This window comes from Anarrhichthys ocellatus, unplaced genomic scaffold (assembly GCF_004355925.1).
Source record: "Anarrhichthys ocellatus isolate YVR2014 unplaced genomic scaffold, GSC_Weel_1.0 scaffold33, whole genome shotgun sequence".
In the NCBI taxonomy this organism is placed as follows: Eukaryota; Metazoa; Chordata; class Actinopteri; order Perciformes; family Anarhichadidae; genus Anarrhichthys; species Anarrhichthys ocellatus.
In genome coordinates this window covers 4079889-4098637 of record NW_022280063.1, presented here as the reverse complement: position 1 = coordinate 4098637, position 18749 = coordinate 4079889, and the positions used below count along the sequence as shown (strand labels likewise).

The 18749-nt window shown below is 41.8% G+C and overlaps 1 protein-coding gene across 10 annotated transcripts in view; it reads right to left on the bottom strand.

Moving 5' to 3' along the window:
* Positions 1–18749, bottom strand: part of nrcama (neuronal cell adhesion molecule a) — a 53188-nt gene that overhangs the window by 14601 nt on the left and 19838 nt on the right. For 7 of the 10 annotated variants that reach the window (XM_031865595.1, XM_031865591.1, XM_031865594.1 and 4 more), the window contains exons 3-22: positions 9504–9685; positions 8957–8974; positions 8499–8604; positions 7902–8095; positions 7518–7640; positions 7259–7429; positions 5728–5839; positions 5375–5559; positions 5119–5250; positions 4785–4928; positions 4551–4662; positions 4292–4458; positions 4017–4161; positions 3773–3897; positions 3557–3586; positions 2685–2786; positions 2239–2436; positions 2080–2150; positions 1774–1999; positions 896–1011 (exon numbers count right to left, since the gene is read on the bottom strand). In XM_031865595.1, the coding sequence (XP_031721455.1) occupies positions 896–1011; positions 1774–1999; positions 2080–2150; positions 2239–2436; positions 2685–2786; positions 3557–3586; positions 3773–3897; positions 4017–4161; positions 4292–4458; positions 4551–4662; positions 4785–4928; positions 5119–5250; positions 5375–5559; positions 5728–5839; positions 7259–7429; positions 7518–7640; positions 7902–8095; positions 8499–8604; positions 8957–8974; positions 9504–9597 (2571 nt within the window). In that variant the 5' untranslated portion in view covers positions 9598–9685. The remainder of the gene's footprint in view (positions 1–895; positions 1012–1773; positions 2000–2079; positions 2151–2238; positions 2437–2684; positions 2787–3556; positions 3587–3772; positions 3898–4016; positions 4162–4291; positions 4459–4550; positions 4663–4784; positions 4929–5118; positions 5251–5374; positions 5560–5727; positions 5840–7258; positions 7430–7517; positions 7641–7901; positions 8096–8498; positions 8605–8956; positions 8975–9503; positions 9686–18749) is intronic. The other 3 variants (XM_031865592.1, XM_031865598.1, XM_031865601.1) reach the window with 1 other exon arrangement.

The following is an 18749-nucleotide window of genomic DNA, read 5'->3' as shown; positions in this document are numbered from 1 at the left end:
ACACATATATATATATATATATACACATATATATATATATATATATACACATATACATATATATATATACACATATACACATATATATACACATATATATACACACATATATATACATACACACACATATATACACATATATATATACATACACACACATATATATATATATACATACACACACATATATATATATATATATATACATACACACACACACACACACACACACACACACACACACACTGCAAAATGGCTGCCTCCTAGTCAATTATCCAATGAGTAGACACAACGTCTGAGGAAGTTGTACCCACAACACATACATGCCAAAATAAACCACTTGGTGTTTTATGTTTTCTATTTTAATGGAATTATTATGTCCTCTCATAAGCAGCCAAATTATGTTTTTTGATTTGTTATCTTTACTTCCCTGCATAGTTCGACTGTGTCGTTGCTTGTATTTACAGTGCATATTATATGGCCCTCTGCTTTGAACTCTATTTTGAAATATCTGTGTTGTACATGCAACATCCTGAGGGACTGGCCAATATATGTCTACACCTCATTGGATGATTGATTCAGCGTCAGCCATCTTGTGGAGTGAATATGTAGGCTGTGCTTTGACTCATTCTGTAAAAAATATAAAAACACTGATTGGGGATGTGGGCGTTGAATATAGGGCAAAGTATTCAATACATAAGTTAGCGTTGCTGGATCACTGTTCACATTTAGTGTGTGGGTGCAAAAGCGATTACATGCAAGGGGTTTAAAAACCTTATCAAAATGTTTGCATGAGCTCGAGCTTCGTCACCCAATAATTGATTTGTGAGGCAAAGTAGTGGCAGAACCCCAACCAGAAACAACCAAAGACAAAAAACTCATTATCAAACAATACCTTGTAACCCTGAAGTTTTCCTCTAACTGAGGGCAAAGAAACGGGCTCCCACTGCACTTCTGCAAGCGTGCTGTTGGTAACCATGATCTGCACACTATCAGGAGCCGACAAAGGCACTGCAGAGACGTGACAAAGAAGAAATGATTTCAGAACTAATTTCAAGTCACAAGACTATCATCATGAAGTTATATAAATTGCCTTCAAACAAACCTAGTGCACAAGTTTTTGTAAAATGCCGAGAAGGCTAAAAAAAGGATCACAATCAATGATCAAAATAAGATATGTGAACTTTATAGCACACCCCTGACAAATTAAATATGTTTCAAACATTCTGTTGACTGGGCTCGCAGAACTTTACGTTTACGTTTTAGTTTTTAAGTTTTAAGAAAAACATTTTCACGTTAAGATTGAATGATGAAGATCTAATAACTCTCCGTGTTCGGAAAGTGTTGGTCATACTATCGACCCCACTGTGGGTCTGCAGCTCGAGCAGCTTTCAGTGCATTGTTTTGTATTGCCAACATCTTACACAGAATTTCACTGAATGTATTTAAAATAGGTTTGAGTATCAGTGACAAAATAAAAAATCTATTTTGAACAAACACCAAAAAGTATATAATAATTGGAAGGGTATACTGAGAGAGCAGACCTCCGCCAAAGCCATGCTTTAACTCAAAAATAATTTGCGTATCCGCTCCATGATTCGGATATGCTCCAACTTCAACTGGTTCTTTTATGGCCAATTCTTCAGCCTTCCACCAAGTTTCCTAGAAGTCGGGCCAGCATTTTTTTCGTAATCACTCTGACAAACAGACAAAAAAACAACAACAAACAAACCGAACCAAAAGCAGAGATTCGAAGGCGATCAATTCACTCACAGTCTTCTCCAGAGTGTCCTATCACCACTTCAGGCTTAGGGCCGCTGCCATAATCATTCAAAGCTTGAACCTTGACCTCGTAGGGCACGTAAATAGGTGTTCCAGACACAACGAACTGTGAAACGTTGGCCACATTCTTTGAGGACCAATCCTCATCCATGTCCTTCTGTCTCCACTGAACTTTGTACTCCAGACCGGGCCCGTTAGCCTGAAATCCTGTCAACGACTGTACAGAGATTGTTTTTGTCAGTTACTGAAAAAACGTGCTGAAACAGCCCACAATAACAATATAAAAGGATAGCTTACTGTCCACGAGATGACCAAGTTGCCAGGCTTTGTTCCTACACATTGAATATCTGATGGATTTTCATCGGGAGCTAGGAAAACCAAAAAAAGATGGTTTAATCAAAAGAATGTTTTTCAATATTTTAGATGTTGCCGTGCTTTTGTGACCATGATAATCACCGGCAGGGTTGGTCCTGTATTGGCTTGAGGGCTGGCTAGGCTGGCTGTAGCCAACGTGATTCACAGCCAGGACTCTGAAGGAGTAGTAGACGTACGGGGAGAGGTTTAACTGCGCCGTGGTGCTAGTACCAGCAACCTCCGTCAGGTTGATCCAAACTCCTGGCTGGTGGAGCAGATCCTCGTATTGGATCAGAAACTCTGGAGAAGAAAAAAATCATTTCTTACTGATGATGATTCATTCCATTCTGTGTATATTTAGCCACGGTGGCTCATTGCTCATTGTGCCGTTTCTATCTTGTTTATTCACAAAAAAAACATGGTTACTGCTTCCAGAAACCTTAACTGTATTTTCAATGGGGAAATTTGGTTTCTGTAGTCGGACCATAGTGTCTAATTTCAAGTTTGGCAGAGAGAAAGTGTGGTGTAGTCTGATAAACATGTCATACTCTGTGTGGCACTGTTGTGTTCGTCTCCGGGGATCCAGGTGAGCTGAACGCTCCTCTCTGTCTGGTCAGTCAGTTCCAAATCAGTTGGAGAGTCCGGTTTCTCTGCAAACACAACAATGAGCCCAGGACCACAGAAAAAAAAAATGAAAGCTCTTTCTCTGCTATTTGATTACAGCAAGTCCTTGCAATTGTTTCGACTGGAAATGTGATTCTGCAAACTGAGTTTCACAGTAAAAGAGATAATTTACTTTGATCAATACTGTCGATTAATATCACAATTCTTTAATAAGTCACATTGAATAAAAGAAATTTGCGTAAAGAGTTAAGCTGTGGACAAACATATCACTGTTCAGTAAATATTATGATCTTCATTCAATAAAACACAGGAGGCATTTTGTATTTTTTTTGGAAAAGAACACCTTGTTTCTTATTATTGTATCAAAAAGGTGCAGTATTTTTTTGTGCAATTAAACATTTTAATACCACGCACACCAGCACAGGTGTTTTCACTTCAGGCGGATTAGACCTGTGCAATCAATTCTAACCTGCACCTAACACTAACACCTGAGAAGGAGTCTAATCAGGCAGGTTAGGTGAAAACACCTGTGTGGGTGAATTATGAGTGTGTGGAGGCTGTGTATTTTTTACAAATGTCAGGGATTTCCCAAAGAAATAAAACTCTTTTTCAATTAAAAAAATGCATACCCTGTATGAAACACTAAATTAAAATAAAATGGGTAAAAAGACAGCAAAAAGAACAACCAACATAGAATAAACATTGAGATGTAATGGAAGGTTTTCCAAACGGAACTTGATTTTTGGAGAAAAAGAAAATTAAAGCTACGAAACCCTAATCTGTGGACATTGTTTACCGTAGACAATAGCTGGAGTAGGAGTAGCCTCTGAGAAAGCAAGAAGCAAGAGTAGAGTACAAAAAGAGATTAGATGTTAGTGACATATATTAGAAACGGCAGAAAAGCAGGAAAAACATTGTGGTAGTGCGACACTGAATTAGATCAGAACCGATACCCACCGTTGCTGACCTCTGGTAACCTGTTGAACGCAAAACAAAAACACTGTGAACATACCGACGACAGTCAGCATTGCACTGGCTGAGTCCTGGTCCAGGGTGGTGTTCATGATGCAGGTGTAGGTGCCCTCATCTCCATCGGTCACGTCATTGATGGTCAGACTGTCCACGTTCACCTCAAACCTTGATGACAGAGTATTGCAGAGAGATGATAGATTATTGTTTTTCTTTTTTTGTCATGGTGCAACATAAGTCTTAAAATGAAATAAATGAATCTCTTATGAATCTCAAGGTCTTTGTACCTCCCGTCAGGCAGCTCTCCATTGTCTTTGAGCCATGTCATGGTGGGAATGAGGGATGGGTCGTGTTTGACTTTACACTCGAACACTGCCCTCATTCCTTTCTGCACCACCTTGTACTCTGGCTGCTTTAGGATACGTGTGGGCTCTGGACGACAGGAGAAAAGAGAGTTTGTACTAATAATTAATACAGCTTGATGGTCACATTACCTAATGATTATAGAGACCTAAAATATATCTATTTATGAGCTATAGTAGTATATATATCCATATCTGACCTTTAACTTCCAGGTAGACATGGTTCTCCTTGATCCCCAAGTTGTTGGTGGCAATGCAGGTGTACTTTCCGCTGTTTAATGGCTGGGCCACGTGGATCTCCAATGTACCGTTTTCATGGATCACATAAGGGTCACCATTCTTAACGCTGGTCTGAATGTCTTTGAACCTGAACGAAAATGGCAAACATTGGGTTTCCTGACAAATCCTCTCTTTTCAAAATGGTTTTGAAACTTTTTATTCATCTGATCTGACTCTTACCATGTGATAGTTGGTATCGGTGAGCCAAATGAGGCACAGTGAAGTAATGCAGGGTTGTTGGTGATGACCTGGTACACTCGGTTAGGTGGAGTAAGCACCCTTGGTGGCTCAGCTGTGGGAAGAAGCACAAACATTATCTAAATGAGCTTTTCCCCCCTCATACACACTGGCCTGTACATCCCAAATTTCTGATCAACTTTCATATAGATTCCCCAAAAAAATAGAGAAACTCACCAAGAACGTTGACAAAAGCGTTTGCCATCAGGTAACCAAATTCATTGGATGCGTTGCACTGGTAGACGGCACTGGACCCTGACTGCACGTTGCTAAGAATCACAGTGTCATCATCCACCTTCCGACTGTGGTCCTCAGGTGCGTCTATTAAGAGACAAAAGATCGGAAATATGGTCCATAGAAAAAACGTTATTTTTCCAGTACCATGCAATTGAGAAGGAGAACCTGCTGGGGTTCCACTAAAGCTCTGCATGTTTATTGATACTCTCTACTGTCAGGTACTTTGGACATAACTGTGTATAAATGTAGGATATTCTTTGGACTTTTTACTCACTCTCTAGGGATACTCCATTGACAAACCAGGTAATCTTAGGTTTGGGTTCTCCATTAACTCGACAAGTCAGGATGCCGGTCTCGTTCGGGGCGAGGATCAGGTTCCTGGGAGCGCTGACCCAGAAAGGAGCCGCTGTGGATGACAACAAAAAGGAACACGCAGGAAGATTTTTGAGAGAATGACAAAAAAAATATAACTTTGAGCCTTTTGCTTCATGGTGCAGAAATATGAGCATCTGTGCAGATAAGTGGGTTACCTTTGACAGTGACCTTGATGATGTGGTGTAGAGTGCCCAGGTTGTTTGTGGCTGTACAGCGGTAGTTCCCACCATCAGCTTCATTCACATCAGAAACCTTGAGCGTTTTCTTGAAGTTATAAAAGGACATCCTGCTGCTCGGCAGCTCTCCTCCATCCTTCTGCCAGGAGATCTCTGGAGTGGGTCTGTCGCAGAAGGGAACACAAAGAGGATGTGTGTTTGTGTGCCGTCAAATACTTTGTATACCACCTTTTTATGGGAATACCATAACAGCTTCTTATAAAGCACATTGTATGATACAAAAAAAAAAGGGTGCATTTCTTCTGTGTCGATTATAGATGCAGCCTACTTACAAGCCGTCAGCAATGCATTCCAGCTCCAGAGTCTCCCCTCTCAGAACCATCTTGGTGCTGGTGGTGCCCAGAGGCATCATGAAACCGGGGCGACGCTCCCCCTCTGGGCTGTCTGAAAACATGAGGGACACATGATCGAATCGGAAACCAGACTGCAACATAAACCTAAAGGCTCCTCTTGACACATTGGGACACACAAAATAGAAACATACACACTGTCAAGTGAAGAGACATTAGGTGATTTGTCAAAGTGGATAGAAGGGATAGTAAATGAGTGAGTGATGTTGAATATACTGTATAAGCAGCATCTCAGAATCAGAGGAGAAGGTATCCATTTGTTGCTACAGCAACACTTGGGTGTCTTAGCTTACACACCCCCCCAGAAAAGTCAGAAAATAGATAGACAGAACCTCTTCCACTTCAAAAAGGTGGAGAAAGGTCAATGTCATATCAGAATACTAATATCATGCTTCACGTGTGGCCATCTTGGATAATTATTGAGGGTGTGCTTGATGTAGCAGATCATGAGATCAGTCCAAAGTGTATTGAAGATTCCAGGGAAGATGCAGTGAGCTGACATTTAATGTCATGCATGCTTTGAAGGTTGCTTTTAAGCTTTAATACGTTATCTGCATACAGAGGCGATTATTATGGACATTGCTGTTTTGCCATGTGACAAGTATTGTATCATGCATTACAGTCAAGGCATTTGCATTTATATTGACCAAAAATATATATATATATATATCTTTAGACCCTTCATTTGCATAAAGAAACACTGCAAAAGAAACAAATTTAAATGAGAGAATCCCCAGGAAGAGTGTAATAGTCACAGAGGAGGGGGTTGAGGTGAGTGTGTATGTTGGGTACGGTTAGGCCTGGGAGTAGAAGCAGGGCTGGGTTCACACTGAGGGGGGCTGAATGGGAATAAACCAGCAGCACTCACCACTACAGAAATCAGTGACATTGTACAAAGCAGCCACAGTCTCATTCATTGTTTCCACTGTAATACAACAGAAAATCATAAGCATGCAAAACTAGGAAAGAAAACAGGAAATGTGTTACTTTACAATGTATAAACTAATGCATTAGCTTGGAAATAATGCATTGTAAATACACTACAGTTCTAATATTGTGACAATTGTTCTATTGCTAGAAGCACTTCATTAAGCTCAGGAAAGGTAGAATACGGGAAGAACAGCAGAAGCATTCATCTAAGGCTAATGCAGTTCTGCAGGAGCAACACGTGGATTTGAAACGGGAGTAAAGCAAGATCCCATTATTCACAATGTGATGAAGAAATATCTATAAATGTGAAATAAAAGGGATTGTAACAAGCGAAAATCTTGAATGAAAGTTTGCATGATCAGACATCCAATACTCAAATCTGCAAGTAAAGTTTCATTTTTTAACTACATACATTGTGACAATTGGTGTTAACGTTTTGAAAATACATGTGTATTCCAATGGAAAAAGAAAGATTATACACGTAAGTAACATTTAATTGAATTAATCCAGTGTCTTGACTTACTGTCCACCACGGTGACTGAGATGGGCTGTTTCTGCTGGATGGTTTGTGTGTGAGGGAAGCGAGCATAGCAGATGTAGTCGCTCCTGGTGTCTTCTCGAAGAACATTGGAAAAGTACAAGTCTCCGTTCAGAGCCTGGGACACTCGCTTATCCAGCAGTAGCCTCTGGAAATCTGAAGAACGGAGATGGAAAAATTGAGTGTGAGATTGTTATGTCCTTGTGTCCATGTGTGCAGATATGTAAACATGCAAATGACTCACTATTATCCATCCAGAAGATGACAGGAGGGGGCAGCCCCGCAGGGGGTCGGCACTGCAGCACCAGGGAGACCCCCATCTGCACCACGATTGCCTCATTTCTCTCTTTCGACCACAAGGGGGACCCTGCGAGTCACAAAAACGTCAAACAAAGGCACTGGAGGCTCCCCCAGTACAGTAGCTTCACACATGGTATGCATCACATGGATTCATATTTGCAAAAGCGATGAGATTGAGCATTTTGTGGAAGCTGGATACTAGGAATCAAAGCTTGATTAAAAAAAAATGAAACATTATTACTTATAATGCTGTTGTTGGAGCTCAAGCCTTTAGAATCAATTCTAATTTAGAAAATGTAAATAATGGAAAATAAATCTGAAGTCTTACTGGACTGTCTGATGACAATGCTGTTGGATACAGCGGTGCCATGCTCATTGTGTGCCGTACACTGATACGTTCCCTCATAGGCCTCAGCCTTTTCCCCGCTGATGTCAATGACAAGAGTTCCCGAACCTGGCTTTATCAGGACTTTGGAGTCTTGCTCAACATCAAAGTGAGTCCCGTTTCTCGTCCACGAAAAGCTAGGATCAACAAGAACGACAACGATCGCTTGATTTTTGAGGTCAGGTGCCACGAAGAAACACAAAAGTGAGGGAATGACACAGTTTTTAGCATGTTTGTTCAAATCGCCACAGATGCATTGTGGTCTATTCATGCAGACTGATTGCAATCACTGATCTCGTAGGAGGGAGTTTGGCCGGATTTTAACTTGGCCAAATCTATAATTTCAGAGAGGACCATAAAAGTGAATGGAAATCGGTTTGCTCTCAACTGCCGAAACTCTCAGGTCGTATCATTTCACAAGCTTTTTGTCCCTCAATTACACAGTTAACTGGAAAAGCAACCAGGGAAATACACTAGCGTAGTGGGCGACTGGGGATGGATAAACAAGCATCAATGGGATGGGAGGAGTGATCGTCTCACCTGGGATGAGGCTTCCCCTTGGCCTCACAGTGGATGACGATGTTCTCCCGCGGATCAAAGATGTAATCCTTCGGGGACTGTAGCGTTATAGTGGGGGGTTGAGGCACTGGAGGAACATGAATAAAGCCACAGTTCAAGACACACAGAGTGAAACCTTAACACAGCACACTGAATTACAGCATCGAGCATATGCAAGCAACATGCAAGAAGCATTCACACAATCTGGTGCAACAACATCTTTAGCTGCAAACTGCTATCTGATCTGATAGCGTCTTACCAGTCCACGATCTGACATAACCCAAGCACCACTCCAAAATAAGCAAGTCACTTCACACAGTAACAGCGTTGAGATAACCGCATGCACATCTAACATTGCTAGAACACACAAACGCAAAAGTTTTAAGTGCAAGAACTTAACACTAAAAGTCACGGCAGGTTTTTTTTTTTAAACAACTTACATCCTTCCAGTACTTTAGCTTTTTGTCCAGCGTGACACGCCGTACCACAGTGATAGAATGTTGAGGAAAGGTGTTAGTTTTTGCAAGAAGTAAGGCAGGTGAAATAGTTACACATTGAAATACTTTCAAGCATGTTATTGAGCCTGCCCCGACGTTCGCTAGAGATAGGATTTCCCTCTTTTTTTGTGAATATAGCTTCAGTTTCATTAGGCAGGTGCAACCAATGCAAGAAAAGTATTTGAAGACATCATAATGTCACACAGGATGTGTGATGTATAAAACGTGCAGAGAGGAAAACCAGTAAACTGCTGCTCAGTCTGCAGATGCTCTAAAACCCCTTTTCGTGGCCCATAGAAGCTGTAAAGTTCTTCATTATGCACCACAATATGAAAACTTCGAGTGTAATTTCCATTACAGTTCTCCATAGAGCTTGATGTACGTGTTGATGCAATTGGAATAGTTGGTAAAAAAAAAAAAAAGGTTTCAGAATTTACTATTGGGGTAATTACAGTGAATGTGACATTGATGTGATGGGGACACTACTTACGATCAAGAGGCACCTCCAGTGCTGAGGTCATGTGACTCAAGAGTATCAATAGCACGGCTCCGAAGCTCGGCACCCACTTCCTGTTCCTGTCCATGGTCGGGTGTGTCGGGATGAAAACCCTTTGCCCAGATTCAACAACGCGTTCAGGCCGGTCTACAGAAGTGTAGCAGTCTGGATCCGCACTACAGAGAGGTACAACAACAAAAAAGAACAGATTACTTCATGGGTCACTCGAACAGTATGTCTTTTATTTCGACTACATAACTACCAAGTCTCAAAATGTGCAATGTATATAAGATCAGTCCATAAAAATGAAAGATTTGGGTTGAATATTTAGTCTGAACCACAATGGAAAGTTTACTTTCATCATCCAAACTATAGGGTCTGTACGTCACAGATCACAAGTGGCTCGTCTGCTGGATAGCCTGCCATCCTGCTAACGGAAAGACTTTGGCAAGAGGAAAAGTCCAAACAAACTTTACGCAGTATTTGTAATTAAACAACCGAAGCAGCCTGCACTTGTCAGCCCTATGTTCTATACAAATAAGACACAGACTCGTATGTTTAGGCATTCTTTGAAGATATATTTGGTCATAACTGTTCTCAAGACGAGATAGCCGCTGATGAATAGAACATTCCTTGTGGGCCACTGAGATGCCCCGCCTTCCACGTGTTTTGCCTGTAAACGTATGGCATGTGAGTGCGCTCGGCCGGAACACTCACAACTCTGCTGCATATACAGCATGTACACGGAGTGGCACATGCATGCACAGACCCACCGCATTGGTGAATGCATCTTTGTCAGTGTGTCATGTGTATCAAGTTCCACATGAGTGCAGGCCCAAAAGCGCTAGCTTCTGCTGCGTGGTCCGTAAGAAATAAAGACACAGTTCGAGCAGTCACACGTTGTAAACTGCACCATGGGGAGCTGAAAATGGCATTTGTTTTTCCCTTTTTAATGTGCTCTGTCTTGCAGTGCGCGAGCCTCTGTCACGTGTACATTAGCCGGCAATAATTTATTGGCAAATTGGTATTACATCACTGGACCAATGGCATCAAGATACTGCTGTGCATATCATGTGTTTGATGAATGTCTCCGTCTTCGACGCGTTTGCACATTTTTTATGTTTTGACAGGCTAGACCTTCATTTTAAGCGCTGGCCGAAACAAATTTCTTTCCGTTGCATGAGCGGTTGAATCACAGCCGCCAAAGGGTGACAGTAACTCCTGTCAGCAGGCTGAGATGGATTTCGAGGTGGAGCAGTGTGCTGCTGTCAGGTAAATGGCTCAGTCCACCCCTGACATCTTCATTATGCATGACTAGCACATGCATCTTTGCACATAAGCACACAAACATGTGGATACACAAGCAGAGCATGCACGCATGCACGCACACACGCACGCACACACAGAGATACACAGGGGGTTGAAGTCTTCAGAGGCATTTGAAGGTGAAACTATTAAGCTTAGATTCAGGCCCGGTACGTCTCTTCTCTGCTGGAGAGGAAGCATGTCTGATGACATAGGGCGAGCATGGTAATGAACACACACACACACACACACACAAAGAGTAGTGTGTCAGATTTTATATAGCTGAGCTAGGCAGAGTGTGTGAGCTAATACAACCCCAGGACACAGCTAATTACGGCGACACATCATATTGGATATTGCTCTCACTAGTTAATCGAGAGGGAAGACAACAGGGAGAGAGAGAGAGAGAGAGCAACACAGTGGTTTGCACTCAATGCATTAAATGCCGGCCATGCATGCTAATTCTTCTAATCTAATTGTGAAAAAGGCAAAATGTGGTATCATGCAAATATAATAGCCCATCTTCAGATTCAGTATTGATTGACAAAAAGGAAAAGGGGAGATGGATGATGGAAATTGATGAATGTTCAACACTGATGAAGATGTTTAAAACATTACAGAGGATGGGGAGGAATGGGAAAAAGTAATTCTATAGCCTGAGGGAAGAGTGTGATAGAAATGCAGCATCAATTGCTTTACGCGTCTTGTCCTTTTTGAAGTAAGGCCCGAACAATTCTGGATTTTTGAGGCCTATATGAATATTTGAGAGATTTTATTTTGCGGATTTCAATCATTGGTTTGTAATAATTCAGAAAACAAATTGCAAAAAAAAAGAAATTACTTTTAAAACAAGTTAGACATTTTGGGTAATACGCCTATTGGCTTTCTGGCGGACAGTTGAGACCATTACTTTTTGGTATTCGTACAGATTAAACAACATGCATCATGTTGATAAGAGGCCTTTAGAGGTGCTGGTCAGCTACTTATATATACAAAGTAATTAGTTCCCCCCAACATGGCAATATAAATGTCTGTCTGTTTTTAAGCCCGACCTGGGTCACAATTCCAGAGAGGCGATACAGCGGAGGCGATACAGAGTGAGAGATTATCTGCCTGGGGGTAAAACTAAAAAAATCAGTAGACAACACAGATGACTCCCCAAGCACGGACCCGTACGTAAAATAAGATGCCATGTGCAAATGTCAACATCTCCATAGTTCAACAGCTAGAATGTCACTGAGTGATAACTGGCATAAATTGCGTAGACATCCAGGTTATGAATTTCTTACCGCCTGGGATTAGCATGATTATGCACCATAAAACTGAACTTTTGACCTTTTTAAGTGAAGAGGACAAAACACGTTTGTACCCGTTTGACCGTACAGAATTCTACAAAGTGTTTTTTTAAGCCTGCTGAAGGAATTTCTCATAAAAAAAATCATCCAAGCTGTACTGCACTGTGTGGTGGAAGACATTCCTCTGGAGGTAATATTATCCAATGAAAGACCCTGTACAATTCACACATATACAGCTGAACATCCATCCTTAAGCTAACTGGGTAATAATCATTTCCCATTGCTCATTTCCTCACAGAAAAAAACAAAGATGATGACAAAGAGGTCTCACAGGAGGATGAGTGGGATGACATTTTGTCTAGTGGGCAGGTCACCTCTCATCCTCCTCTTTCCCTCTCTTCTCTGACTCAGTGGTCAGAGCCCAGAGGTCAGAGAGTCGCCCTCCAGCTCTGCTCTATCCTCGCAGACGTCCACGACCCAGTCCTACATCTCTGCCCTAGAAAAGGCAAAACCCTTATCCTCACACATTCTCCCAAAAGATGACGCATTCTGTCGCTCCTTTCAAGCTCAACGGTGAGAGTGTGCAATGATATACCGAGTGTTCATTTAATGGATGAGTCAATGTTGCTTGCTCCCATACGGAACGCCATAAAACTGTGCCACACGACCGTTATATAAGTGCTTATGAAAACCTAATTCAGTGGCGAGGACGTACAGCAGCTACGCTTTTGATTTAATCCACTTTCTGTTCCTATTTCCACCACACATTGACTTCCTGGATCTTCTTGGAGAGGTTTTCTAATAACGGTTAAAACCAACAAGTCCATTCAGCCAGCTGTTTTGAGCTCAGTTAAAAAAAATATATATATATATAGAACTAGTATTTGCTCTTTCTAAAAGAAGTCACTAGATATCTTCCGTAAAGATGAGGAGGACTTTAAATACTTTGGATATTCAATACATAACCAGAGCGAACATTTCCCAAACCACAAAGAATGACGTGAAGCGTGTTGACATAAACCCAACAGTCTTCCTGCCTCTCAGTTTGCCAACCCTGAAGCAACGTGCTAAGTTGGTCACTCCGCAGCCCTCAGTCACACTGAGGCATGACAGTCTGAGTAGACAGATGAGGGGGGAGGCAAACGGGGAGGGGGGGTGAAAACACAGTCATATGCAGTCACCTCAGATTCCAGTGACTGAGATATTTCTAAGGCAACAGACTCTGAGTCGGACCGCTTCCAGCCATAGTGGACTGGAGCGCAAAAGACTGATTGTAAAGTGAAACTTGCACTCTGACAAGAAATTAAAACCTGCATCGGTTGTATTTTTTTAGCAGGCTGAAATTTCACTCCTTTGGGTAGACATCAAGCACATGCATCATAACACACTAACCAGACTACTCTGAACTGCAATGGCCTCCACACAGTCCGAGTGTCTCCAGTAAACCAGGTCACTAGAATAGGAGCTGTGAGCCATGAGAGTCCCCACAAACACACGGAAGGGAAGCTTCAGCCTGAATGTGAAGCCAACGTAGCTGCCACTTCATTGCTGACATTTGAAAGAGCAGACTTTTACTGATACTTCGGTGAGCTCATCACCATCTCCAACCTCTTTCTTTTTGACTATAGCAGCTTTAAATTCATATATACGTACAACAAGACACGAGATAAGGTTGGAGCTTCTAGTGTCTGTAGAGAAGGAATGCAACATGTATTACAATGCCAGTGGATTCGAGGCAGAGACGTATTGGACACCAGGAGAGACACAAAGACATGCTGACATACCAGTCCTTTCTGTAAACACATGAAGAAAGGGCTCACCCAGAGCTGAAAACCCCAACCTGCTATCACTCCTTGTCTCTATATCTGTCAATTTGATAACTTTATTGCCCGACTGCTCTGTCTCTGGTTCCTCATTGCTCTCTTTCTATCTTCCTCCTCGACAAACCCCCATCAAGCGACCAGTCTGCCATGAACAAAGCCCATTGTAAGGGGAGAAAATGGCCCTACTTCTTCGGGGCAAAGCCTTGACTAGACTTTTTGATCTAAAAGGAAAACAAGAGCAGTGCCTCACTTATCCCCCTTAATATGGGCCATTATTCATGCATGTTTCATATCTTTTGACCAAGTTAAGTATTATTTACTGAAGCACATTTGTGCTGCAGACAATAGGTGGATAATGTTACCTTCCATACCTTTTTAAAAGGTAAGAAGAAACATTATATGAGGGATTGGAATAAAGCACTCTGGAGCTAAAGTGAAGCTATACAGGGTGTTATGAAAGGTGTTGAAAAAACACTTGAATCTGGGAAATGCAGAGGTGAGGTTTGGAGTTTATCGCAAATAAAGACAATAACTTCTAGTGAGGGTGACGTAATGACATACTTGCATGACTGGTGTAGTTTTATTTTCAGTAAAATATACACAGAATGCACCAAATATGTCCTTTTTACCCAGGGAAGATGCTGTATGCGTTACAGACAGTAAGCAGTTTAACTGTTACTCAAAAGAACTTCCGCCAGGTTTCCTTGTCATTATTGAAACCAGCAGATCTTTAGTGACAGGCTACAACTGTTTAATTTAAGATCGCCTCATGATTTAACTGCTGGCTTCATCGGAAGCTATCCACTACACTGGAAGTTATTTTAAGAGGAGCTTTCACTACACTAACACCACTTCTGTGCAGTGAAAGGACAGTCTCTTTGTCTCCAATAGCCCCCAAATGGCATTACACACAGCCACCTAATCAGTACTAACTATCTCAGCCTCTTTTTGCACACACATACACACAGAGGGCTTTCCCTTTTTGGGGTCAGTTTTTCTAGCAACATCCGCAGAATCCCCCAGCGCCTGCTTTTCTCTGAAGCTTTGTGAAGTGCTGATGGTCAGCATGCCCCCACCCATCACCGTCCGCAACTCCACAACCACCCCATGGGGGCCATTGTCCTTCATGTTGTTGACCACGGGGATAACGCTGAAATGGCAGGGGTGCGCAAGGTGACGCCTCTGGGAATGAAAAAAATATGCCCACAGTCCAAGCATGCATAGAACATACATACATACAGAGAGGACATATGATAGAAAAGAAGATGTATGAATGCATGGTGGAAAGGCTTTTGTTTTGAACCAATTCTGCTCTGAGCACAAGATTCCTAAAAACACGGGGCAGTATCACCTGCATAAGTGAATGCATACTTATTATACTTATCTATGTAATGTCATTGTGTGTAATTCTATAGATTAACAGTGAAATATAGAACTACACAAGCTAGAGTTTGTGGTAATGGTGACAACCAAAGCTGAAGATCTGCTGGGCCCTCCACCCATAAATAACTTAACCCTGCTGCAGTGAGTTCCCATGCAACCCCCAGCACTCCTGATATGAATAACCTAAGAAGTATCTAATGGTCATTTCCTGTTCCCATCTTTCTTTTTTCAGGAAACGTTTAAGATTCAGTTCCATGAACTGAATCTTAATAGCTTCGCTCCAGGCACACTCTCTCTGAAAAGGTGAAAAATGGGACAGATACTTCACCTGATAAGGTCACACCCCCAGCCTGATACAGCACTGCATGCTTTGACCAAAAGCTCACTCCTAAGTAACCTATTTCTAAACTATAACTACAAACAAAGGTTATGCGTTTATCTAAAACATAGGCAATGGTCATCCAATATAAATTCTAAATACTATTAATTATGAGTTTGTTAAACCAAGAGATTAAACTGGAATGATTTTGCTCAAAAGCAAAGCACTGGACCCATCCATGTGTAACTCATCAAAAGCCATTACTGATAGCTTCCATTCAAATTTGCTTCATCTGACATCCAATTATAGGGCTGTGATATTTGGACAGTTGCACACATTTTGCCAGGCGTATGGACCGGTTTGTTGGCTGCCGGGGGCTTGGTTAGGTGTTGGGTGTGTGTGTGTGTGTGTGTGTGTGTGTGTGTGTGAGCACATGTCTCGCCTGTCTAAGGTCATCTCATCAAAAGCTGTGGGCTCAGCCAGAGCACAGGGCTATGCTGGCTACGTGTGTGTGTGTGGGTGTATTTGAGTGTGTCTGTGTATTTACTGTATGTACAATTTTGTGTACATGGAATTAAAATTACAAACTGAATCTGGTGTCCCATAATTGTCTATATAGCCATTCATTCATTAAGTGGAAACTGAGAAATGGGTGTAAAAACATGTGTTGCATCAATGCATTTTACATAAATGTAATTTCAACTACATCAACCTGCCACAGACAATAGAGCAGATCACTCTGACTTGAGTAATGCAAAACGTCCAGTGATCCAGTGCCGGGGTTTAATTCTTATACCCTTGTTAATTGAAACCAAGCCAGAAACCAATGGCTGTAATAGCATTAAACTCTAGCTAGACTTTGTATCTTCACAATATATAGCAAGTACAATATGTTTTAGATGCTATTCAGCAGTGATATGTAACACACACAAAAACTTGGAGCTGATGGGCTAAACCATGCAAATATATAAAAGGACCAAAAATCAATAGTCTGTCCCATTCTAATACAGTGTGACACTGTTGCAGAGGCCACATAAATCCAGCTGGGCTTGTAAACCAGCCAAGTCTCATTGGTATTCCTGGGTGCTATCGCTAGGTAAAAGGTATTGATGAGCAGATAGATGCACGTGGCCTTGGTACGTGGCTGTGTGTCTCTGTGCATTTGTATAAGTGTTTGTGTGTCCTTCAGGGCAAGACAGTTATGTCTTTATGGCTGATGTTTCCACACGTCTTTTCCATTTATAGGCCTGATCAAATACTGAAGTCCTTGTTTAGAGGCTTCATCCCCCAAAAGCAGTGTATGGGACATTCAGTATACTGATGTTATTATTCTTAGGGCCTACTGTAGGGTTATAAATTTAAAAGGTGCAAGTTATCAGCCTTAACCGTATATGAGTGGGGCACGCTCACATGCACGCACGTGCACTAAAAGCAGCCATGACCAGCCCGGCTAGGTCAACAAAGCCAGGAGGAGCTCGGATAAAAAGAAACAGAGGGAGGGAGACTCAGGTAGTTATTACTCCACTACATCTTGACATGGCAAATAGTTGTTTGCTGCTATATTAATGTTCAGAATTTTAAACAGCTCCTTTTTAAAGTTTTTCCTCATGGAGTACCGAAAGTGCACAGTAAATTGTATGCCAATCTAGCCAGTAGTTGGTGGTGAAAAGGTAAGAGAGACTGGTCAATGGACCGGCAACAACACCATCAGGGCTTGCGGGACAAATACAAGGACAGATTGATAAAAGAGAGACAGTGTGAGGGGTGGAGATTGAGGTAGATCAGGCTGAAATGTTGACGGGAGAGAAAAGTGCATGATGGGATGGTAACGGGGGAGGGGACTGATCGACACGTTACGGCAACAAGCTGGCATGCCCCTGTTTATTTCTCCTCCGCCCATCTGTTCATCAGGATTACTCGTATAGATGAGGATGGAGGAGGAGAGGGGAAGCTGGAGGAGGGCAAAGACTGGGTGAGGAGAGGAGGTACATCATCACAACCTACAATTACTGAATTCAAATCACTTTTCTGTAGAATAAACTGCCGTTATAATGACTCGCTGTTAAAATTATGGATCAGTGCGATATTGTCGAGTGCTCTCATGGGGCTATTCAGGTAGCAGTGCTAGAAATGAGAGGTGGAAACATTGTAGTGGTGTGTTATGTAATACTGCGCTGCAGCGCCTGCTCTACTTACTAAGACATAGCTCCCTATTGACAACTATTATGGGTTTTCCACAAGGCAGATGCAGCATGCTGTGTGCTACTGGCCCGTTATGTGTGGAGTTTTATTGTTGGCAAACAAAACGTTTACATTCACTATTCCTCATCAAAATCCATTGTGTGTATCCTTGAGGTTTCATTTTGGACCATATTTATTTCTAGAAATAGATGAACAATGCAGAGAAATTTGCAGTTTTATGTCATTTATTATGCCCGAGTGTGTTCAACAGCATCTGTGCACTCTCTCCGTGTGTGTGGACAGTGTGTGGACATGTCAGCAGGTGAGTCACCTGCAGCTCCTTTTTTTCCAGTCACAATTAAACACAGTCCTCACACCAAATACATGCTGGGTATTCATATAGTCCATTGGTTCATTGTATTCCGAAACAAAGTGTTTTGGCAGCAAGTTGGCTGAATAAAAGATTGATCTTATACTCTTCGACTAACGGAACAATTTTTAAACCATGGGCCCAAAGTGACACCACATCTACTGTACTCATTAATATTCTTTCACTTCCTTCATGGGTTAATTCCCGCATCTGAATAAATGTACTGTTTTTTTACCTGCCACAAGGCAAGAAAACCAGCTTAAAATCCTAAACCACACACTTAAATCACAACCACAGGGAGGTTGCAACAAGCTACTGTACTTTGCTGAGTTAACACCTGCAGACACCAAGAGGGCTCAACCAAGACTGGAAAAAGGTATCAATTAGTCACTGCCAGCTGTAAGTCACGCCTCAACACTCAACACTTTTCAACCATGCCAACTGACCGTTCTTATTGGAAGTACAGCCATGGTTTGAAAACCTGATCAAATGCCTTTCCAGTGTTCTTCCAATCACAAATATGTTTGTAGTGATGTCAGTGACAGTCATAAAGTACAACCATTT